We start from the raw sequence: 25,044 nt of genomic DNA, 5'->3' as shown, positions 1-25,044 counted from the left end.
TGCTCTTAAATGAAAGTATTCTGGAATCAAAACTCTCCCCACCATGGTCAGCATTTAGGGTGCTAAAATGAAGCTTCTTTAACCATCTCAGTTATCAGTCCTCAGAGATCTGATTCCGCAACTCCAAAACTGGAAATATCTACTCTGTAAACATCAAAACCAGTCAGAAGAGAGCTTAGTAGGAGCTTCAATTATCCAAGAGATGATGGAACAAAAGGTAAAACAATACAGGAGAGCTAATCTGCAAATCAGCAAAGCATCTTGCATAAGCCAGATTGTACCTTCTTTTATCTCTTATTCAGCTCATCATGCCAGGAACACCTTGCTGAACAGAGTAAAAGCCAGGAATTAAGATCCCAGACCTTGTGAGGTATATTTAGGGAAGTAGGAATGCTGCAGAGGTGAAAGGAGTTCTTTAAAGTTATTGGAAGGATTTTCTGGCTGTTAGGGGTGACATAGAGCCTGACACTGTCCCAACAGGTCTGCCAAAGAGAGTGGAAAGGATTTTGATGTGAGTTAAAGTATTATGTGTACTGGTCAGGAAAAGGCAGAACAGGACAAAAGGAAGTTGTAAACACAGGCAGTGGAGTGGAGGGAATCTGAAAAAGGTCCAACCAAATCTTTATAAATGAACAGCCCAGATATTAGTATCTTCACATGAGAGCATAGCTAACACCTCTCTGTAATGTTTATGACCTGCCCTTTCTGTAATATCATACAACACACCCTATCTTGTTGCCTTTTGGCATAGTCTCACATTATCTCATTTATGACAAGCAGCAGAGCTGAGGAAAGGCCATACAGCTTCTTCCACACTGATCCCTTCCTGCAGCTCTTTCCACGCCATGTAGGGCCAGTTTCCCAGGCACCAGTGCTGCTTATGATGTTTTCTCTTCCACTGCCCATGGAATGTCAGGATGGAAGCAGTGGGCATGGGATGAGGGTAATACCTGCAGCCAGGACAATGACTTTGGGTCACTGTCTGTAGTCCTCAGCACAGCAAGAGATACAAAACAGCTCAAGCATGTCCTGGGTAACTCTGATGGAAAAGCAGCTGCAGTATATAAATTATCTAATGGACAGGGCTTAGTTTCTCTGACAAATGTGAGACAAAGGCAGTAGTTGCAGGTCTGAGCCAAGGTCAGACTGGCACAGTACATACTGCACAAAGAGGAGAATCTCCTGCTATCAGACAGACAAAGAGACCATTGCTGTGTATGAGGGTACTGAGCACAGCTGGGATTTCAGAGAAACCCAAGAAAAGCAGGCAGTTAAATCCTTCCAAGTCCCCAAATCACTTTAAACTTAGCATATAACTGCCTTAGACTAATTTTATAATCCCAGCCCTAAGTACTCTTGAGCTAATGATCATTAAGAAACATTATTAATTTCTAGTTTAATTTCTACTTCATACACTTTGTTACCTCATTAAAGGCCATATAGTTACCTGGGGATGATAATGGCATCATTTTAGCACCTCCTCTGAATCTTCACCTTTGTAAAAGTTTTGTATTTTCATGTTTGCAAAAATCCACAGCAGCAGCAATTTTGCATTCGGTAATGCAGTTCTTAAGGGCTGTTTGAATATTCAATTACTTTTTTGTTCCAGTTCTCACAGAACTGGCTAATCCATTTTACAAAAGTTAAGTTGTGCATGGAGGGGCACTTGAAACTTCACTTGTCTGGACAGATTTTGTAGGGACTCAGTGTTTATGATTATTTCAGGCTGCTGCTCAGTATTTACTGCAAATACTAGGGATAGGTATAGATTTGATGTAGGATTTTATAGGCAAATTGCAGCTGTCTCTGGCTAGCTTCAGGAGCTGGGGAGTGGACAGTCATGGATGCTTTTAGTCCCTGAGTCAGGCCTGTGAAATAAGAGAGGTGAAATCCCAACTTCCTCCTGTCTCTTCTCCTAAGACTGACCTGTCTGAAACCACGGCATCAGACCACTTCTTACTATGGCCAACATTCTTCCCTGAGACTAAAAGCCATTTCATGTTTCTTACTCAAAATGGAAAATTATTGCAAATTAACAAATGTTATTGTTATCCATACACACATACATGTATGTTGTACATGTCTGTACCGATACTTATTCAGTGAAGAATTCAAGTTCTGTTTGTAACCAAATACCAATGTGAGTTCAGATTTGCTGCCAAATCTTTCCAGGTCTTTGACAGCATTTTGAAATCTGCCTTATAATGTGCATAATTTTAAAATGTGTATTTATCATCTGCTATGTAGATACATAAACAAAATAGCACTTCTTTAACACCTGGTTATAGTAAATAACCTTATCTGTGCTTTTCATCCAGAAGCCTCAAAGCACTTTGCAAAGTGGAAAATACTGTTACTTTCTTGCCAATGTTTTGGAACCTGAAATACAGAGGAATTCAGTGACTTGTCAAGGGCAGTGACTTGGGCAAAGGGGCATCTGGTCTTCTCAAACACTGGTTCAGTCTCTGCTTCACGGTGCTGAGCACTGGTTCACCCTGTGGTTCACTCTTCTCTGTGTTCTCCTTACGCCCTGGATGGGGTCAGGAAAAATTCCCCATAAAAAAGTAATTGTGCCAGCCTTATGCATTCTAGAGGGACTAAATGCTCAAATTTGCATAGATTGACAAAATGTCAACCTCCTCAGTTACTCTGAATACAAATAGGTAAATGTCTACATTTACCAGTTCTGTATATCAAGCAGCTCTTTGTTCCTTAAGTAGCAGGAAGGGTTTAAGCATAAAGTTATGCATAACTGAAAGAAACATATTGTTCTATTTATGTTTACTGAATTCCCTCTACCTTATTTTTGCACTCAAAAGGGTAAAAATTCAAGGGCATCCCTATAAATACTTAGGCATAAATCTTTCAGTCTTTACTGTGCTTTGGCAACTGAAAAATTGACACTCTGGCATGGTTCATCGTGAGCTAGTGGCATTTGTTGCTGAGACCAGAGAGAAATTATTGCAACACTGTTTGCATCATTAGAAGCAGCATCTGAGGAATCCAAATCAGCCAGCTGGGCAGTTTCAGAGATCTTCTCTTCCCTTATCAGTTCACTTCATGCTGCCACTGGGCAGTAACAAAGAGCCAGAAGTACGTGTGGCCCAAGGAGAGGCACAAACAATATAAAACCGTGGCAAGAAATCAGGCAAAGGCAAGCTGTTTTCTCCTGATAACCCTGGAGGCTGAAAAATATTAGACTTAATTAAATGAAAAATAAGAGCAATCTTGTGTGTGTGTAGTTTGCCTTTGTGAGAAGTCACGATGTTTTAAAAAGTTCTCAGCTTTTGACTGGGATCACCTCAAGACTTGGCCAACTGTACCAAGGTAGAGCAACATTTAATGTGTGCTCAAGCAGAAACCTCTGCCAAGTACAAATTGTTAGCTGTAAAACAGAGGTGCTTTGCATTACAAATAATTGTAGTTGGAAAACATGCTGTCAAGGAAATAGTGACTTCTTTTTTTTTCCTGGAGATCATCTTCTATACCAAATTATCTATTGATTCAAGAGGCTTAGCAATGAAAAACCATTTGACAATTTTTCTGTCTTTGGCACTTTTTTGCAGCTGTTTTTAGGCCACACACAGATTCACACAGAATCAACCTTTTTGTTTATTTGGTACTTCTGCGAAGTTTCCCAGGTATCCACAGTTCCCTGAGTGTGTTACTCAATTTGTAGGGTCCTAGTCCCATGACTAATTCTGTCTGAATTGACCACAAAATATGGAAACCCTGATATGTATCTGCTGAGAACCATATTCAGTGACATTTTCCTCTACATCAAACATATCCTCAGCTCTCCCCCTAAGCTATGATAATATGAGTTTTCTAACTCTTACCATCTTTACACTGTTTCATCAGTTTGCTGGGATTCCCAGTCCTCACACTTCTTCAAACTCTTCAGATCCTCTCTTTTTCCTTCTGTTGTAATTGTCTGTACTTTTACATCCCATTGAGAGGTTATAAACCTTTACTGAAGTCTCTTCTTCTGTTCCCAAATTAGGGAAAATATCTTAAGTTGTTCCACATGGGGAGTCCAAGTCTAACCTCAGTGTAGAGAAGGTGGAGAAAATGAGTCTGCAGCATTTTGGCTGGTTTTTTTTTCCAAACCCATCAATATGCAAATTGCTTCCTATCACGATCATCCCATAGACATCCTGGGATTGCTCCAGATTTACAGGACCAATGGATTGAGCTGTGCCTGACAGTCAGAGCAAAATGCTGCTCCCCTGTTCATCAACAGGACTGAAAACTTTGATGCGAGAGGGAAAGAACTACACTGACCAAACACTGCTTTCCCCTTGGAAGAACAGCAGCACCTCCTCATTGCCCTTCCCCACTGCCTACACCTGCTGTGCATAACCACAGAGCTTCAAACACAGATCCCTTCCTGGCTTCTTGTTCATTTCCCACAATGTCTAACTTGGTGATAAATTTGCTTGCCAGACGGGAAAGAACAGATCAATTAGTGAGGAATGTGGATTTTCAGACTTCAAAGATGCTCCTAGGTTTAAAGAAGTATTCGTCTCCACATTTCTAAATTGAGCAGAATCTTTCATTGGAAAATTTGAAGTGGAGTGGTTCTGCTGCCAGCTTTACTATTTTAAGACCCTCAGGAGTCAAAGCACTTAAGCAATCCCTAATTTTAAATCACAGTAACAAAAAATATTTACTGAAGTACTGTGTTTCAGGGTTATTCTTCTGAAATTCATAGGCTTGGTTGTAAATTTTTTTTTTCAGTTCTATGCTGTTTTCTCAGTTCTATTTGGATCCTTTTGGTAGCTGGCCCATGTAGCAACAGGACAACAGAAGCTGATAAATCAGAAATTGCAATCTTTGCTCATATAAGGGAAGATTTAGCAGCAGTGTGAATTTTAGCCAGAAAAATTGATGGTTTTTTTCTGTTTTTTCTTATTTTCACTACAGCAGCAGTGTGTATTCTTAGCAGTTAAAATACCAGCCATGTTTCAAAAAGTCACCATGCCACATTGCAATTATGTAAAAAGTGGTGTCTGTCAAACATGCTTAGGCCCAAAATTACATAGAGATTAAAAATAAAAGCCATCACTCCAGTGGTGGGAATTTTGAACATTCCTGGGGGTAAAATCTTTACAGGGCCATATAGAACAAATCTATAAACTCAGCTCCCATTAGTATCTCTGCAGCATCAGTCAGCAAACCTCAACTATGCCCGCCAGGCAGGGTAAAGAAATTGGTAAGTCTTGTGCAGAAGTAAATTATGTGTTTCAGGTAATATTTGTTTTATATAAAAGAAGGGAGAGTAGAGCAAGAGTTCTAACAAATTTGATGGTACTGAGAAACAGCTTTTTTTGTCTCTGAATTATACTCTGGAAATCAGCCTTGAGGGCCTCCTTCCCTCTAAAAGAGCCAGCTGAGGTTGAATATCTACTTTTATTCCAGAAAAGAGCCTCATTTCTCAAAAGAGACTGACAAATAATTGTTCCAGTGGAGGAGAATCACAAATCCCTCACCCCGGTTTGTCCTCCCTCCATCAGAGCAATCCAGTTTCTAGAACTTCTTGAAAACTGGTCAGCCCATCTCAGAGCTATGGGAAGTGTGGGCCCAGGGGAAGTCTGGCCTTTTGCAGCACAAAACACCAAAAATATTTTGGTCACTGTGCAACAGTGTTTTAGGAAAGCTGAGGGGGAAACATCCTTCCTGCAAGGTGTCAGCCTCTGGCAGAGGGACTAAGTAGGCAACAGGAGACAACAAAGTCTTGAGCTGCCAAGGTGGAGTGTGACAAGTGTTGTAAACCTGAGGCTGTCCATGCTCCAAAAGGGAAGTCTTCATTTTCCCAGACTTACTGATACATAAACTCTTTGTTTGGGAACAGAGAGTTGTTTTATTTTACAATATGTTTGGAAAGGATGCTGCTCCCAGGAGGCGGAGGTCAATTCTGTTTTCCCCTTTTAAAAACTAGAAGTTGTTGTCTTGGTGTAAATCCCCAGCACTGGTGGTCTTGGTCCTCAAGTGTGGTCTCCAGCGAGGTGACAGAACCCCACAAAACCCAACTCTGTGCTGAGTGTTCCCCTAGACAGACCCATGTCCAATGCATGGACCTCTGGAGAACCAACATGTCTCCATGTTCTTCTGTATCTCTTTTTGGAGTCCAGACCTTAATGTGGCCCTTTCTACCTTAGCTATCATTTTGCTGATGAGATAAGAATATTTTTATTCTTTGCCTTGTTTATTTAAATGTCAAACCTTTAAATCAGAAGCCTCCCTCGCTGTGTGCATAAATCTGGTAGAGCATCAAGGGAGATGGGAGCACAGGAGATCTAAAGACAGTAAAAATGGCAGTAAAACTACACATCCTGTGTACAAATGCATTTCTAATTGCTGTTGGTAGAATACAGTCTTTTGTGAAACTTTTCTCTATTGCTACAGACTAGCTATAATATAAAAGTATCTTTTATATGTTTAAATGACGTGGCTAGGAAGAAAATTTCTCCTACTGAGAATGGAGACAAATTGGAATATGGAGCAGAATGGGAGAAGATGAATATTCAGAAACTCATGGAGTCAACTTTTTGCATGCAGATTAACTCATAAAAAAACGCCACTGCCTGCAGTACCTACTCCTGGTCATAACTGCAGTATTTATAAAGGGATATTAAGCTTTAGTTATGTTACTGTCTTAGGCTACATAAACCACCAGGAAAAGAGAGAATAAATAAGGTTCTTGCAGTTACTTAATTGTAGTAAACAGGAAGCTGCAGTATCACAATTTTGCTTTGCAAGGAAATTCCATGGTTGAGAGGTGGTGGAATGGATTTGTGAAGGAAATGGGACTAACATTAATTAGTCTGGTCCCAGTAGGCCATTAATCAGGATGGGGTAAAGCCTTAGTAAACTCACAGACCTCTATTCAAACAGGTAGGTCACACAGTGGGAAATGCTCTAGCTCTACTGAAGTAAACTGCTGGTCACCCCCTGGGGATTTGGATCCTTTCAGAACTGAGAAGGATGGACACAGGTCATATTCTTCTTCACAGGGATTAAAAGATGCCAGAATTTCTGCTGCTCAGGATAGGGAGAAATGCATGTGATCTCGAGGAGCTGGGATGGGTATGTGACCTTACAGAGCTGATCTAGAGGCTGACTTTTCCCAGGTCAAGGGTTACTGTTGTGGCACTAACCTTCACCTTGGGTGTACATTTCAACAGATTAAGAACTGTAAAGTAGCATGTCCATTGCAAGTGACTTTTAGGAATGCTTCCTAGCCTGTAGTGACCTCTTGGAGAGAGGAACTGGAACTGCAAGCTGCTCAAACATCTGATATTCAAAAGCTCCATCCTTATAGGCACAGCCAAGGAAGGATAGTGGCTTGTAGTCCCCCCATTGAGCAGGGTGGGATCTGTGGGCTGCCTGAGGTAAGAATCTAATAATTTGACCAGCAGCCATGATGCCAGTTAGGAAAAAACTCACTTGCTTCATTAAAGGAATTGCAAGCAATCAGTGGTTTGCTTTCCATTGCTGTGAGTAGTCTTACCATAGCTTTTATGGCTTTCAGAAACTGTAGGTCTGTCTTACCCATGTTTCTCACTGCAGAAATTGGGAATCTTATTACCCATTGTACAGATGTGGGCTGTGTGTTACTTCAGCTAGTGCTCTACATGCAAACTACAGCAAAAGCTTGGTCAGAGTGATCGTGAGATTCCTCTCAGCTCCTCCACATGTGCCTGCTTCAAGACATTGGAAAGGTCTCTTCTTCTCCCATTCCTTCGCTGTCCTTTCAAACCCTTCTGTTGCCTTCTGTCTTTGGGCTGTGAAAGAATTTACATTTTCACCTCTCACTTTCCCAAAGGAGCCTGTATGGTTAGAGTTCCCTATATCCCATTTGAGTGGAATGTACTGCCTCTCTCTCAGCACCCTGACCTTCCAACTTCTGCTTATAGGAAAATAACTAACGTCAAACCAGGTCTACATACAGCATAAGACAGCTATCATGGCAAATGCTTTTGTTTTACAAGGAGATTCAAAGGTTTTTACTCTTGATCCTGGCTGGATATCTTCTGCCTGGAATCCTTGGCCTCTCTCAGAACTGTTCTTTGCTTGAACAAATATTAAGGTATTTCCATCCAATTATTTTCCTGCATTAGTAACAGGATTACTAAAGATCCATTTTTTCTTTGTAATATCTTTCCACTTTCAAAGCTGAGGAGTCTTTCAGAAAATTAATGTATTTGGCTACAGTTCTGCACTGGCATATGAGCCCAAGCTAAAAAAAACTATTTTTTTAAATTGGGTTTTTTTTCCTCAGGCAATGTTTTTATGTTCCCCTTCTAATCTTTAATTGGAAGTCAGAGTTAGCATATTGATAACTTGGCTCACTCTCCATTTAATTCTGTTTTGAGTGCTGATAATCTAATTACGCCATTTTACATAAGGAAACACAGGCTGAGGAAGTTGAAGCAGTCTGATGCCAAAACATATTGCCCATTAAGATGTATCATGCTGACTGCTGCAAGGACATACTTACTGTGGTCCAACCAACCTGCTGACCCAGGTCTGTAAAATACAGTGTAATGATGGAGGAGACAGCAAGGCTTTGGATGCTGATGGAATCCTTCAAAAAGGGCCCGTCTGCAATGACAAAAATAGAAGAGGAGATGGCATGAACAACAGGTACCCTCTGTGGGGCTCAGCATAGTGCTGAGGCTGCCCTGCTAGTGGTCCAGCTGTGTTCCCAGATTGGATTTGGATTTATTTTGGTGACTTGGTACTTATTCTCCAGGTTAGCAACTCAGAGCCATTCCATGGGAATTATTCCCTTCCCGTTTTAACAAAAGCGTGAGGCTGCCGAGACACAGGGCAGCAATGTGTGACAGTTTACGCTGCTGTCTCTGTTAATGTGGCCCATCAGAGACAGGCCATGCAATCACACAGACAACTCCACAGAGCACTTCTTGTTCTAGCTTGCAAGACTAATGGCAAAGTCTGTGTTACACAGGCTTTTCCTCACTGACATATTGTGCTGAAGCATTTCCATTCTCAGGCTATTTTACAACAGGCAGTGCCTGATGATGAATGCAACTTCTTGGGCAAAAGCTCACGGTACAAGATTTTTTTGCTAGCTCTCTGACCTAGGTAGACCAGGTGTATCTGAGCATTACAGTTTGAAGTATTCTGAGGCCTCTGCTTTCAGTCCTAATGGATCTAGAGTGTGCAGGCAGACACGTGAAATAACAGCTTTGGTTTTCTTTTTTTTAATATAGGCAGTGAGCTGGCTATTGGAAAAATCTAACAGCCACTGGCACAGGATGTTGCCATGGCTGCGACAAGTTTTTGCTCTTTTCTTTATGTATGGTCTCCCTTTCAATGTATATTTGTTGACTGTTTACATCAGTGAGGGTGCTAAATTCCATCAGGTGCTGATGGAATTTAGCACCCATCAGCCTAATTTTCTATGGCTTTGCAATTCTACACATCCACAGACCAAACACCCCACAGCCTCTGGCAGCTTTATTTTCTACTGCCATATCCACTAAGAACTTGTGGACTGACACAGAGGCTGCTTCGGGCAGCCAGCTGCATCTTCTGGTGAGGCATTGAGCAAATATTAAAACAGGTAGTGCAGTGCGGGAAGGAGGGGAGTGGATGGGCTTAAAATTGGCTTGTCTTCATTGTGAGATCATACACTGTATTTTGGAACATATCACTCAGTGTTATGAAAACCATTAGGTTCCTTTATTAATGAGAAAAACTAGTAAGCTAATAATTGATGTCAGTTGATGAGAATGTACCAAGAGGTCACCCAATAACATGCATAGAGAGAGCAATGCTGTGAGGAGGAGAATCTGCCAGGATTAGCAATATATTAGGTGGATTAGTAATTAGTGGTACATTAGGTGGTTGTATTCAGCCACTCACTGTATTCATACTCACTGCGTTCTAGCTGCAGGCCAACACGGGATGGGTACCACTGGGGACCTGTTCCAATCACAAATCATGGCTGTTAATTTTGTGATAGAAAAGCTAAATTTCTGTTAGGTTTGTGGTGGGTTTTTTCAGCTGATAGCTACAGAAATGAGATGGAATTAAAAACACCTTTATTTTGGTCTTATCTGTGAAAAGAGAATACAAGAGAGCTGGGAGGAGCACACAATATACACATTAGAGCATAAATCCCTTCTCCCATTTGAGTGCTGGAAGGGCAAATCTCTATGCTGAACACTCCATCAGCACCGCTTGTGTGTGCAGCACTGGGAAATATAGAAAGGATTCTGTTTATTACTGTATTTGCCAAAATTCAGTACTAAATGTATCAGCCTTGCCCCTCCTTCTAAAAATATGCCTGTGCTAGAGTCTGGTCCAGGAATTTGTGTTTCCCATTTAGGAATGTAAAACCTAACTAGGGATGTGCAGCTTATATTAGCTCTCAACCACAGATTAATGAGGGAAATAGAGACACAGAAAGTAGAAGCACGTGGATAGCTAATACTGGGTGACTTATGACTTCCTTGATTTCTCAACTGGAGGATGTTTCCTAGAAGTAGATTTTTAAATGCTCTAGTTTAAAAGTCATTCCAAATAGTTGTTGGCTGTTGTTATTGGATTCCCTTTGGTGATTTGGAACAGAGACCTGTCAGGTTGGTCAAACAGGTATGGGTCTCCAGCTGCATTTGTTTCCCTTGGTATCAGAGTGAGCAGGGAATTGCCACTGACACTCTGCACAGGGGATCATGGCTGTTCAAGCTGCTAATTGCCAGCTCTTTAGTTCCTCTGTGCAGAAGGCTGTGTTTCTACAGCTCTGCTGCTGAATGGACAATACACACTCCTCCTTTGCATCACAAGTACAAGTAACTTTGCTTAACTCATACACACTCTTTGGTTTGCTGTTAAAGGTTTTTAGATCTAGCTCATTTCTCGGCTCAGCTGAAGCTATGTGGCGAGAACTTCCATAGTCCATGGTGTTGATTGACATTTGGGTGAAGCAAAGATTGTCAGAGTAAAGTGAGGATCCTGCTGCAGTATCACCATCCCCAGCCATTTCTACCACATTTGTCTTTATTTCCTTTGACACACCTGAGGACAGTTGATAGCCTGAAGGAGATTTGCTTTGTCTTTTCAATTCAAAACCTATGTGAAATTGCTTAGATTTTTTTTTAGATGCATCTTACAGCTCTTAATGATCCTGTGTTTAAGGTACAAATATTCCCCTACATCTAAATGGAAAAAATTGTTTGCAGCGACTGTGATCAAACATGGAAACATCTGCCCCAAGAAGCTGTGGGATCTCTTTCCCTGGAGATAACCTGTTTAACGTTATGCCCCCTGGTCTGGGGATAACCTTGAACAGTCTTATAGGACTTTAAAGTTGGCCCTCTTTTGAGCAGGAACCTGGATCTGGAGATGAGCTGTGGAAGTTGTTTCTACATAACTTATTTCAGGGTTATGAGGAGAGCTTGTTCACTCCACCAGCTGCCACCTGGAGGGGAAGGAGCTGTACACGGTGTGCACTGTGCAGTGACACTCAGCACACTCTCATTTCAAAAGCACTTGGTCTAATTTTTGTAGGCAAGAACCGGCATTAGATGAACCCATGAACCAAGACTAATAGCAGGAGGTGAGACATCCATCAAGTAAGTTGCAAACATTTTTTTCAAGGTACCACAACAATCCATGGCTATTAAAGATAACAAAGGGAAGATAGAGAATGAGCAGCTGTCTGACTTGTCAGGGAAGATATGATTTGCTCCAGGACAGCAGATATCAATAGTTATTTGGGAGCCTCAAATGCAATGTATTTGTGTTAAATTGGAATCTTCCCTCCAGTTCCCCCCTTCATATTACAGTATGTTTCAATAAAAGTCAATTAACCTGCTCCTGTGGCAATGCTCTTTTAGGTATGGCTCATAATCTTCACAAGGGCAAACAGAGGTTGTGCATTTAAGCACGTCATCCCACATTTCCAGTCCTTTAGCCTCAGTACACCATTATGTTCAAACATACTCAAAGATTTAGACAGATGGAAGTGTGCCTTTGCTGCTGCTCGCCTGCAGTGACCTTGTTATTACATCAGTGTGTCTCTGGTTTCCAGGCCATGCTTGGAAAGCTGCGTGTATTCTTCTGGAAGGATCTGGAGTTAGCTGTTCCTTCCCTGATCTTACTGTTGGTAGGGGGCCACTAGCTAATGTCAAGTGGAAATGCTAAATGGAGGTGGGGACAAAGTCCAAACATGTTTCTGTGCTGGTTTGAGCGAGATCACCAAAGCTTCCCTCTTTCAGTCTTATGGTCAGCAGATTTTAGCGAGGCTGTTCCCAAGTGTTAGCTGTCCAGGGTCCTGCAGAAACCAGCCTTGCTTTCTTGGGAGAAGTGTGACCCCACAAGGAGTCTGCTCTCCTGCCTTGATAAGGCTCCTTTCAGGTAGGAAATCTCACACATTCCTAGGCATCCTGCTCACCACTCACAAAGGGACCCTGGCCTCACCTCTCACCACTTATTTGCCTCCCTCCTATGACTATTTTCCACAGGGATCCTCCAAAAATCTCACTGGAACAGCTCTGGATTTCTGTTTGGCAATGTGGGAAGCTATTCCAATCCAGCCTGCCTATGGCAGACACACATTCCTCTCATTCCTGTAGCAGGAAAGCTCTCTTTTCTCTAAAAAGTGAAAAGAAGCCAAACCGAGGACTAATTATCACTTGTATAAATTCGTGCTACTGCCTGTCAGAATGAGGGGTTGATGGCTCTCTTTGGTATCCAGAGCCAGGGCTGTCTGCCAGAATAGCTTCACCTGGCACCAGCAGGAGTTCAGGAGTGCATGTGGAGAGTCCTGCTCCCAGGCAGGGTAACCACACTCACTGACTAAGGGCAGAGGCACAGCTGCAGCTCTGGGCAGTCCCTGAAGGCTTCTCTGCACTCCCACACCTGGAAGAGCTCCCCTTGCTTCCAATCTAAAGCTGAAGGGTTTCTCTTTTGCAGGGTTGTTTTAGGGAGGTTTTAGCAGTGTATAATTCCCAGTTTTTCTTATTAACATTTTCCATTGCTGCCTCCTGCAGAGATTAATGGCAATCCATGACCATGAGTGATAGAAATTTATCTTGTAACTCCTGTTGCATCTAAGATCAGGCATGTATTAATATTTACTTTCTGACAGTGTGACAGTGCATCAGAGCTCAGCCACAGCAGGTCTCAGTCTCTATATAATCCTTGTGGTTAGCAGAGCTGTTCAGCTCCCTTATGCAGGGTTTATGGGTTTGGATATGAATTACACTCTTCTAACAAAGTTCTAAAGATAATATTTCAGCTCACTTATATCCCAGACTGTCTTCGACTTGGAAAAGCAGCTATAGACTATCCAGAGAGTAAGAGTGGCCATGGTGGTTCAAACCACAGATCTGTTTAGCCAATATTATATCCTCTAATGTTTAGTCAATATTGTGGTCCCTCCACATCTATTACATTTCTAGCATTTATATAAAACATCTTTGGTTCCTCTCTTTGCAGCATCATTGGATAGCTTTTGAAATGTCTTCCTAGTTTTCCATCTCTGTTTAATTACTTCTAGTCTGCTGGCTTATCCTTCTCTGGAAGGCTGTTTGCCTCAGACCTCAGTATGGTCACCCCCCAACTGCAGGCATGTTGGCACCTGAAAGCTTTGTCCATTCAGCAGCTGAAAAGTCATTCACAAATTCCTTGAATTTAAAGGACATCATTCTTCTTCACTGAGCAACCTGATTCAGCTGAGGATGTCCCTGGCCATGCCAGAGGGGCTGGACTAGAAGATCTCTGATTATCTGTTTCAACCCAAACTGTTCTACAGTTCTGTGAGTTATTAAAGACATAAACATAACACACATTCTGTGTGTTACAATTTTCTTATGATTCAGGCAAAGTTGTATCTATGTGTACAGGTTCCATTAGTCTGGAAGTGTAAGCAGTAATGACAGGTCTTAAGTCTTTGACCATATTCCATCTTCTCTAGCAGGAATTTGTTCCAACTTTGCGTTTAAAAAAATCCATACATTTATTTTTAAAAACTTCCTAAAATATTTTAATTCTATTATGTTTAAGGCATCATAATTTTCCTAAACAGGATGGTATTTGCTTGGAAAGCAACTCAATGTTTACCTTTAATAACCTCTTTTAAAAAATGGACCTGAGGAAAAATATTTAATTTTGTTTGGGTTATTTGTTGTACCTGTCCATATTTAAAAGAGAAATTAAAATACAAGCAAACTGATAGGACACATAAAAATGGACAGCCACCTTTTATTTTCACATAGCCAGCTATGGAATTACCTATTAATACTGGCTATAAAAAGGAGATGTAGTGCTGTTAAACAACGATACAAATACCAGCTAAAATGACAGCCTCAGTGCCATGCCCAGCTGCCAATACCACTGCGCAGAAATGCACAGAAAACCAAGTCCTGCTGGTCCTGCTGCCAACATGGTGGGTTTTTTCACTGCCTGTATACTAGAATCCCAGTAAATGAATCAGCTAATCAGACAGTCCTAGAAAGCAAGAACAGTGACAAAAGGCCCTACGCAGCTTTAACACTGTCCAAAGGTGCTCTATCCACATGACACAAACTGGCCTTAACATGTGCTCCACCACTTAAATATCACAAGATGTTTTGAAAATTGAACAGCTAAACAATCTAAATATTTGCTAGTTTTCAATAGTTGTGAAATTGAAGGAATTGACCTAATTTTTATTAAGTTTCGTAAAGAATCTTCTACAAAAATATTATTGCACTGTCTGCTCTGCAGTAAATTTCACCGTAAAATGCCCATTTGTCACAAAGTATTTATGAAGTTATGTGAGCCTGTATGAGAACAAAGGTAACGTGATGAAGAACTCCCTTGCTGGGGAATTTGGTGTGTTCCTTAGAATGCAAACCTGCAAAAGCTATTCTACTGGGGAGAGAGGAGTCTAAGAAATGCAAAACACAACTGACAGACACAATTTGGAGATAATTAGCAGATTGACTTTCCATCATCAGCTAATTTTATTACCAGTTAAATTGTTTGCTTCTCATTGTATTTCACCACCCATGCATCTCTAATAATAAATAGCCTTAATAATTACAAACAATACCTGCTGTGATATGAATAGGGTGATATGAACAACAAAATTACTATAATCAATCATCAGCAGCATGTTGCTTAAACTTGCAGAAATAGTGGAAATTCTAAGGAACCACCGCGGCACCAAACTCCTTTATTTGATCACAGAAATGTTGCACATGAGCTGAGAAGTGTAACAGCACCTCTCATGTGAACTGAGCACGGCTGAAATGCATCCCACCACCTTAACCAGACAGCAATTTTGGTACCCATGTAGCAATAAGAAGACTTTGCTAGGAAAGATTCACATTTTAGTATGTGTGGCTGTTCTGGCCTTGTGCATAATTTATAGAGACAGACAGATGATCTTAAAACTTGCTGAGATCTTTCCTTGACAAGTAAACACTGAACAAATTCAGCTGTCCCTTGTCTGTGACCTCAGACAGTGGCCATGCTATTGTCTCCCTTGGTTGCAGCCTCCCTTTCTGAGTGTTCCCAGGAACACTTCTGGGAAAACGAGGATAGAGACATCACCATGCTAGAAACCACAGCCTTTGCAGGGCTGAAGTTTGCGTACTTTTGCTTCACTGAGCCGGCAGCAGGAAAAGCAGGATGCTGAAATGATGCGAAGCTATTGCTTTCTGCTTTTATTTGGGAAAAAAAAAAAGGCTGTGTGATTTATTGTGCTAACATTGCACTCGAGTGATTCCTGAACATGATGGCAGAAAGCAAAGCACACCAAAGAAACCACAGTAAAACTAAGCTCGGCCACAAGATCAAGAGAGAAAATATCTGAAGTGATTACTTACTGTTCTTGCCTCCCCTGTAATAAATGGCACCTGCTGAGAGCCGCAATCTGAACGATCGGCCTACTTGAGGAATTGCAGCTCTCAGCAGCAAGCCTGGGGCAAGCAGGGCCACAGCATCTCTTCCCATGGCCCCTCTCAAAAGGCGCTCTTTGGCTGCAGGCCAAGAGATGTTTTGACACACTGAGTGCCAGCACAGTCACCTGGGTCTATTTTCCAGGGCTAGTGCGGAGACCAGCTCTGGCCAGGCCCTCTCCGGGTGCCATTCAGTCGACACCAGACTGAGCTCCTGAGCCCAGCTGGGCTCACAAAGGTCAGGCTACCAGCTGTGTGCTGCTTCCACCTCTTGCTAAATCTTTGGGGCACAGGGCTGACCTTTCTGGATCCAGGATCATTCAGATAGGCTGTGTTTTCCCGGTAGAAAGACCTTTGAGAGGGTATATCAGAATATTTAAAGAGCAGGAGCAGATCTTAAGCTAGATCCATGTTTTTATGAGAAGTTAGTGGAAAGAGTAGATCCAGTAAAATCTCAGCAGAGTACTGAAATAGATGCTGTTTTTAATGGCTTCATAGCTGGGGATAAATCTCTTTTCTTTGTCAGCTTTTTTCTCTGAATATTCTCTGATTTGTTTCATTTGTAAGCCTTCCAGGGAAGATCTTTGGCCACGTGTTTTACAAAGGCACCTTGAACTCTAGTTGCTATGGGGACACACAAAAGCACTTTCTTAATGGCATGTGGAATTTGAAAAATTAGCTATTTGATCATAAGCATCCATTTCTTTCCTCTGGTTTTTGCAGTACTTGAATTGATCAAGCTACAACCACACTGCTGGCTGAGAGAGAGCAGGCAGTGAGCTGGGTGAACTGGTGTCTCCAGACACACTGGCCAAAACCAGCACTTCCCACAGATTACTAAGCAAGGAAACACCAGCCTGACTGAATATCTGGCTAAATGCTTCCAGTTTACCTGTTCATTTCATTATTCCCATTGGCCTTAAGTGTTTAAAATCTGTGACCACCTATTTTTCCTTCATAAAATCATGTAACAGACACCGTGGCAGCTGCACTGAAGCCTCACCAGAGATTGGTCCAGAAGGTTTCTCAGAGCATACTTAATGTCTCTATAGCACAATGCACATAATTCCTACACCCATTCCCCTTAAAAAAGCTATCAGAATTTTGCCTTTCTTTCCCGGGATCTGGCAAAAAAGGATAGCCCTGTGCATATGTTGGTTCCTGGGAGCTGTTCAGCTGCTGTGACTGTGCCCAGATGTGGAGCTCCAGCCTGTAGGACTCAGCACTGCACCTTGAGTCACAAATTTACTTGACTGCATTTTCATTAAAAAAACTTATATAAATGCCTGAACTTGTTGAGGAACAGAACATTCCTCCCATGCGGTTTTTTTCCTCCACTGGAAAAAAAAAAAAAAAGTCTCATATTTGAGCTATATTCTGATCAGGCAATAATGGACAAATTTCTTAAGAGTCAGCATAGTTTTTCTTAACGGAGATTGATTCTTATTAGTGGTAAACAAAATATTATTTGTCATTTGGATGTCAATTTATGTCAGTGACAGATAACCCTTTCAATATTCCTTCTGAAACAGTCTGCAAATGAAAGCAAGCGTGGAATTTCAGACAAGCAAAAAGCATCAGGAAAAAAAACAACCAAGCATGCAACATTTAGATGCATATGTTAATATTTTTCTACATTGTTTTTCCTTTGCACTTCCAAAAAATCAAGGAGAAAAGGGAAAAGCCAGCCCTGTGCATTTCCATTTTCCATGTAGCCTGCTGCAGAAAGCATAATTAATTTTGATCTTTCTGAGTGAATTTGCATTTAAATTAATGTGCGTGGGCAAAGGAAGGGAAAGGGAATGAGGCTCACCTTCTATTTCATTAATAATAGCCACAGACCAGAATACAAAGAAACAAGAAAATAGGTGCTCTGACAAGCCTGGAGCTGGAAGGAGCTTTCCAGTGGGGGACTGCCCTTCATCAGTGCAGGGAGGTGAGGAGGTGGGGAGCAGTGGTGCTGTGCAGGGATAGCAGCGTGACCCCCATGGGGCAGTGCCACTGCAGGGCTGGACTGTGGCACAGTCACACACTGCAGGGTGGCAGGGGCTGGTCAGTGCAGCTGGGCTCTGCCTAAGGGCTTCAGGCACTCTTTGGACCAGGGCTCCCATGCACTTTAACAGTGCTGGGGTTGCTTCATGTCCACAGACAGTTGCGTTCTGAAATGCCAGCCCAAATTAAAAGAGAGATTAGTAATTTATGCCACGTGAGGATCTGTATTCTGGTAGTTGTCTTTGCCTTTGAGTCTCCCATCTCCAACCTCTCCAGTCTGGAAGGGTTAACAAAGATAATTGTTCAGGTATCAGGGAATGTGAGAACTTGAGCAGGATTCTCTTCCTAAAGATAAGCTCTGTCAGTGAAGCCTTAACATGAAGGCAACACAAACCTGAGAAATTGCACATTAAGGAATACACATTTGCCAAACTAAATATGTGTTTCAGGGCTGAAAAAGATCCTTCCTTGTCCATAATTTGGCATACGGTTTCTAAAAATACAGTTTAATATTTGGTGGTTTATGGAATCACTTGTTGTCTATCTAAATCCATAAATTCTTAACTATCTCTGCTGGTGTGGAGCTGCCAGCCCAGACAAGGTTTTCACTGGCAGCAAAGCAGATCATTTAAACACTTAAACACAGGTATCTGTCCACCCTCATGATCTCAGGAAACACAGGCAGTAAGCTATTTAGGCCTGTTCCTTTTAATACCTTTGTTCATGCTCATTCTGTGCCAAATTCTGAGGGAACAAACAGTGCTGTGCCTTGCAGTGTTGTAGATATGCTGTGCTTCAGGACACTGATAACACAGGTCACTGCTCCCTCCCTTCAGAAAGCTCTGGTGTGGCTACTGCTGCTATCAGCATGGCTGCTGAGTACATTTAGGTAGCAGATCTTCACAGAGCTGCAAGAGGGACAGAGAGCAGAGAACTGGTGAGGTCAGTGTTTCAACCCAGTGCTGTTTGCACGCTGCCTGAACGCACTCCGATGCCAGAAAAGGTTACACCAGGACTGCTGAGGCCCTGCTGGTTTTATACTCCAGCATCAGAAAGTACACAGTGGTCCAGCAATCGCAGCTGATACAGAAAAGATGGCTCAAAAGCTCCTTTGTGCCTTCCCTGCTGATGTACTGGGAAGAATCCTACCCCAGGCTCTAGCTGTTTCTTTAAAAGCATTCCACAGTCAATTAGCTAATAAAGTATGCTAATTAAGTATAATTTTCTTTAATATTGACTACCCAGGGGATATTGCTCTCTCCAGCCACTAAGCTAATCAGGATGCCTTCCCTTGCTGACCCCCAAAGCAATGTGGGTTTTGTATCTAATGGCCACGCCAATGCCATCAACAATTAACTGAGCACATTTGAATTGACACGATTTCATTCTCAGAACAAATTAACTTCTCATAAATTCATTGGTAAATTCACCACACTGAAATTAATCCTCACTATGAACAGGACTAAACTGTTATTTCTCCAGGAGCAGTGAGAAAAAGGCAGTAGAGATCTGCCCTGCTCTGGCAGCAGATCAGACACTAGCATGGGAGCCAGAGGCTGCCATGTTCCACTGTCCTTCTGGGGAAGAAGCTTTTTAGGGCTGGTTTAATTCCCCCATCCCACCACTTAGGTAACGGAAAAGTGTTGGGAAGGGTAGATAAATATGATTAAGAGCCACAATAGTACAGCCAGGACGAATATAACGCCCCCTACTGGCTGGACAATACCCTCACCTACAGCGGGGTCCAAAGGCCAAATGGAGTGTTCCATCTCACCCCCCAGAATGTATGGTTCATCCCACATCTGTAACCCTCCCCTGAAACATCAAGTGCCTGTGACCCCATTGGCCCAAGTCCTGTTCCAGCCCACCTTGAAGCCCCCTGATAAGGGGTCTCCGGGGGGCCAGACGCGCTCTTGGATCTTCCCCTCTCCTCCTGGAACTTCCTCCGGGAGTCCCTGCTCCCCCCTTTGTCTCTCCCCTCCCCCATCACCTCAGGCCCAGCCACGTGCTGCTACACAGCACGAGGCAGGGCCTTTCTGCATCCTGAATAAACCTCATCCCCCAAGAGCAGCCAACAGAGATCTCGCATATATTCACCCCAAATCCGTCTGTGGAACCCCCATCGAACGTCTTTACAGAAAAGCTTTTGTGCCTCAGAAGCACTGCTATGAGGCTTGAGGGGACCTTATCACTGTCTACAACTCCCTGAAAGAGGTGGCAGGAAGGTGGGGGTCAAACTGCTCTCCCAGGCAGCCAGTGTCAGGATGAGAGGGCATATCCTCAAGCTAAACCAGAGGAGGTTCAGGCTGGACATAAGGAGGAATTTCTTCATGGAAAGTGTTCTAAACACTGGAATGGACTGCCCAGGAAGGTGGTGGAGTCACCATCCCTGGAGGTGTTCAAGAAACAACAGAACATGGCGCTCGATGTTGTGGTCTAGTTGACGAGGTGGTGATCGGTCACAGGCTGGATGCAATGAGCTCAGAGGTCTTTTTCAACCTAGAAGCTGATCAGCAAAGTACTTTTGCACATCTTTACAGACACAGCCCATAAGGGACTTGACTGTGGTTATACTGCTTGGTGAGTTTTCATTCTCATATCTAAGGGAGGATGTTTCATCCCAATCTATATGGCAAACACTTCGTGGCCTTTGAGCGCCTCTACTGCTTCCCCTCTGTAAATATGTTAGACACAGCTCATCCAAACTGTTTGTGCACTCTGAACTTGCAGCCTAATGGAAGAACATAAAAAAAAATATTGCCTTCCACTAGTATGTATTTAAACCAGAGCAACATATGTTGTTCCAGTACAACTCACGCATCATTTGTTTCAGGAGTGAGTAATTTTCCACAGCAAATATATTCAATATCATTGCGACTGGGGACAATTTAGAAAGAGGCAAAACTCTGCTACATTATTTTTACTGTGAATCATTTGTTCACCTTCTTGTCTTTGATGCATTGCTTTCATTAACTTGAAGCAGTTGTAAATACCAAATTTTGTTTGAAAGTTTTCTTATTTTGGTTGTTCTTAGGGTTTCTTTCCCACCATGCACAAATAAGAAAAGACAGAAATAGGCTGTAAATATGAGAGAGGGCTTGCGTCTAAACAAACACAAAACAAACCACTATCACAGGGTGAGATCTTTCACATGAAGTTCTGAACAGCCCCCCTTACTCTCGTGCTCACCTGACCCTACCCCTGGAATTGCAGCTACTTGTTACATCGCAGCTCTTGGCCCCACAGAAGGGAGGGGATGCAAAAGCACATCCAGGGAATCCATGAGGAAGAAAAGACCTGGGGGAAAGTCTGAATTTAGAACCTGAAGGTGCTGCCTCTTCTCTAGCCTTCTATCAGAGATGACACCTTAGGACTTGTCATTTATTTCTCTTGTTCTCACAGCTCTTTCAAGGAGGTAGGTTCCTCTCACTCTGGCAAGGGAGATTCACTTCCTCTCCTGTTATCCAGTGCCTGTTGGCTGTCTTTAACAAGAATTACTGGGACATTTCATACACATCCATTCCAAGCAGCTCTTTGTAAGAGAAGCTGTTGGACCTTTCAGTAAAGTGCCAACAGCACCATATGCCAGCTTAGGTGTTCAAAACTGCAGGGACTCTTGTGAAAAACCTGATGTAGATGCAGAACACATTTGCAGCCTCGGGTGACCTTGACCCTGCCTTAATCAACAGACATCTGTCTCATTAATGGACGTGAGGTTCTTTTCACACTAATGAAGACCCACTGGGACTTTTAGCCTCCTGAGTTCCTTGAATGAACGTTAAGCCCACGAGTCTGCTGGTGAACACCAGATTAATGGAAATGAGTCTGTTCTTCAGACAAAAAACATTAGTATTTGAGTTTAAATTGATGTAGGAGCAGTTTAAATCCAAAACTACTTTGGCATCTCCTGTTAACAGTTGAGTAGGCTTTAATTCCTCAAGACTGGATATTCCTAGGGCCTGGATTACTTCTATAGGGCCTCCTACTCCAATTTTTCAGTTTTGCCATAGGCACTAATAGAAGACACGTTGTAAATAATAACAGGCAATTGTGGTAAACAAATTTGGATGTTTTTCATCTAGATCTGTCAATTAAATCTACTGTAAAGTCAAGAAAAGCAAAGAATCTAGCTATGAAATTTCCTTTCCTTAATGAGGCATTTAAATAGCATCCCACATTTGTTCTCCAATTGTTTACATAGGATGTCATTTGTGATGCATTGTTGGAGCCCTGTAAATCTCAGCTGGGAACAATATCCCAGAGAGCAGAGGGGGACAGTTGTGCTTCAAGCTACATCTCAATAGATTTTCTGCCTTTTCTTTTATTATGTTACTCATCTGAAATGATATCTGTAATCCTGCTAATGAAAGGCAATAATATCAGATGCAGCAGCTGTCAAAAAAAAAAAAAAAAAAAAAAAGAGACATAATGTGAATTTTCATTAAACTTCTTGAGTTGATCTTCACTTTTTCCATTGCTGATTTAAATATTGCTGGTTTCTGAAGGTCATCTTATTTCTATTAGGCTTTAATGAATCCTGGCTTTTGTGTTTTAGACACCTTATTCCTTCTGGTTCAATAGGTCATTCTTTGTCCCAAGTGTTTCTTATGGGATCACAGCCAAAAGAGACAAAAGATCCCAATGTGGATGAAAGGCAGGTTAATTATTCTTATTTTATAGATGAGAAAATGAAGCCTAAAAGGAAGAAAGTGTATAGCACACAACTCACCCCTGTCAATAGCATGACTCCCATTGGTCAAGTCTTAAAGACCTAAGTCTTAAACATCACATTCATTTCAGTGTTAATCAGGAGACTTCAAAAGTCCCGGGGGCCTTCTGGCTTTCATGATTATCTTTTGAAGACCAGAATGCTTTAAACATCTGTCTCTGAAAGTCTTCGTTTACAGTTCTCTGTGCCCCACTTCTAAATCAGCTTGGTGAGCCAAACCTCCACCACAGTTTCTGAATTCAATAATAAAATATTTTTGCAACCATGAATGTATTTCAGAAAGCAAAACATCATGGATACCTGATCAGATGCTTTTCAGACTGCTTTAGTATCTTTTTCTCCACAGCTTATAATGAGATTCAAGTGGTCAGCAGAGAAATGAACTGCAGGTGCCTGGTCTGGTATTCACTCTCACTGTTGTTATCTCAGCACCCCAGCTAGAAATGCCCAAATGCAGAATCTGGGCCTTAGCAATGTCAAGAGATAGGAGCTGGGCTTGAATGGGAGGCTTATGAGCACAGCTCAGGATGCACAGTAGTGTCTGGAAATGCACAGAACCTTCTGGAGGGCGTATGCCATGGGCTCCTTTTGAAACATGGCCAGAATCATTTCTTCTGCAATTCCAACATAGAATGGTGTGGAGTGTGTGGTGCCTGAGTAAAAGGTAAACCTTCATTCACTTTGAGGATTAAAATCATGAGGTTAACTCGGTTTGGCTTCTCCTTTCTTTTAACAGTGTTAGGTCAATGATGCCATTCTCATTTCCTGACTGGCTGTTGCAAAGGAAAGAAAAAAAATTCTCAGCTTCCACAGGAGGGTTGCAATTATTTTGACAGCCAAGCCATCAATTCAGGTCACACGAATCTGTATCAGCAGACAGACTCCTGTATTTTGTATAGAGAGATTTGCACAGATATGTCACAAAAAAAGCTGAGAGGAGGTCGCCCTCCTGATGCTCCTCTCTGCACAGGATAGAGATGAAGTTACTGGATGGGCTGGTCTTGTGACTAAAGTCCCATCCTCAGGCAAGAATTCTGATAGGCACGTGCTGCACAGGCAGGAAGCAATTTACTCATGGATGAGACCTCTGATTGTGAGCTGGGAAGGAAGAGGGTAACAACCAGTTTGAGTTTTGTGGCAGGAGCAGGTGCTTTCTTTGTGCTTAGAGCTGGGAAGGAAAAAGTAAAGAATTTCAGAAGATACGAACCTCACTGTGGTAGTAACAAGAAATTCAAGGAGGTTCTAATGAACTGGATTGTACTGACAGGCATAGAGAAGTAAAAAGATCTTAGAATTGTGTCATTTGAGGGATACTGAAATTCATCAGGAGCTAGCGTCCTATTGATCTCTGCTGTGTGACTAAGACAAAAGAATAATAAATTATAAATATAGGATGAAATAAATGCCATGTTTCCTCCTAATCTAGTAATTTCCATTTACAAAGTCAACGCAGATGAATGAGCAATTTACACTGATGAAATCACTGTAGTTCTTAGGGCCCGTTTGTAATAACTGCCCATCCCCAGCGAGTTGCCTTCATTGTGTGATTTCCAGTTGAGTTGTTATGAATGCAGAGAGGGGAGAATTTATCGAAAACAATAGTTGGATGTGACCGCCAACCCAATGTGCTCTGAGAATCCATACTGGGGACGTAATGCTGGGCCTCTGAGCTCTGCAATCAGACACTGCACAGCAGGATATTGTCTGTCTTTTGGAAAACTCCTTCATATATGGATTCTGTAGCTAAGTGTGAGCTACTTAGGACACAATCAGGGAGGAAGGAATTTGAGATCTGATAAAAGCTATAGACTGTAGCTGCCTTTCTGTCCAGGGAGTGCGTCCAGCTCAAGGCATCTCATGGTGGGATCAGATCATTGCCCTCTTTCAAACATTTTGGCTTTCTGATCTCCTAATATAGGACAAAAGAAAGATCCCTCTGGAAGGCTCTGTGCCCTAGATATAACTTATTTGGGTCTCTTTGGTTTGTGAAACACATGGCTGATTGACAGGCCAAGACTATGAAGTCAACTTTGCTGAGCCATAAATAGCATAATTCAGCTTCTCTGAGTCCCCAGCAGATGTATTCATCAGGCACATGAGTCTCTCCAGGCATCAAAATTGACAGATTTCATTAACTTTCTGCTACCTGAGAATCCAGCTGTAATAGACAGTGTGGAGAAATCAGAGGAACTGCAGGTTCTCAGCAAGACTGTGTTACCAGACAGTCCTGATTATACAGAGCCGGTAGGCAAGGACTGGCTTAGCAGTCACCGCTCTCCCTGGTACTGCTCTTAATGACTAATCCCCACAGCATCCTTTCTCACCTCTCTGAGCCTTGCAGTTTAACATCACAGCTGGCCTCCAGAAGGGAATTACGTGATGCAGTACAGTCATCCTTTCCAG

General features: G+C 42.2%; 1 protein-coding gene across 3 annotated transcripts in view; it reads right to left on the bottom strand.

Annotated features, from left to right (window-relative positions):
• TECRL (trans-2,3-enoyl-CoA reductase like) overlaps positions 1-25,044 on the bottom strand; it is a 58,627-nt gene that overhangs the window by 15,788 nt on the left and 17,795 nt on the right. For 2 of the 3 annotated variants that reach the window (XM_030271738.4, XM_002191090.6), the window contains exons 3-4: positions 9,910-9,954; positions 8,504-8,607 (exon numbers count right to left, since the gene is read on the bottom strand). In XM_030271738.4, the coding sequence (XP_030127598.1) occupies positions 8,504-8,607; positions 9,910-9,954 (149 nt within the window). The remainder of the gene's footprint in view (positions 1-8,503; positions 8,608-9,909; positions 9,955-25,044) is intronic. The other variant, XM_072928612.1, reaches the window with a different exon arrangement.

This window comes from Taeniopygia guttata, chromosome 4, assembly GCF_048771995.1.
Source record: "Taeniopygia guttata chromosome 4, bTaeGut7.mat, whole genome shotgun sequence".
Classification (NCBI taxonomy): Eukaryota; Metazoa; Chordata; class Aves; order Passeriformes; family Estrildidae; genus Taeniopygia; species Taeniopygia guttata.
The sequence above is the reverse complement of the archived record's forward strand: the minus strand, read 5'-3'. Positions and strand labels throughout refer to the sequence as shown.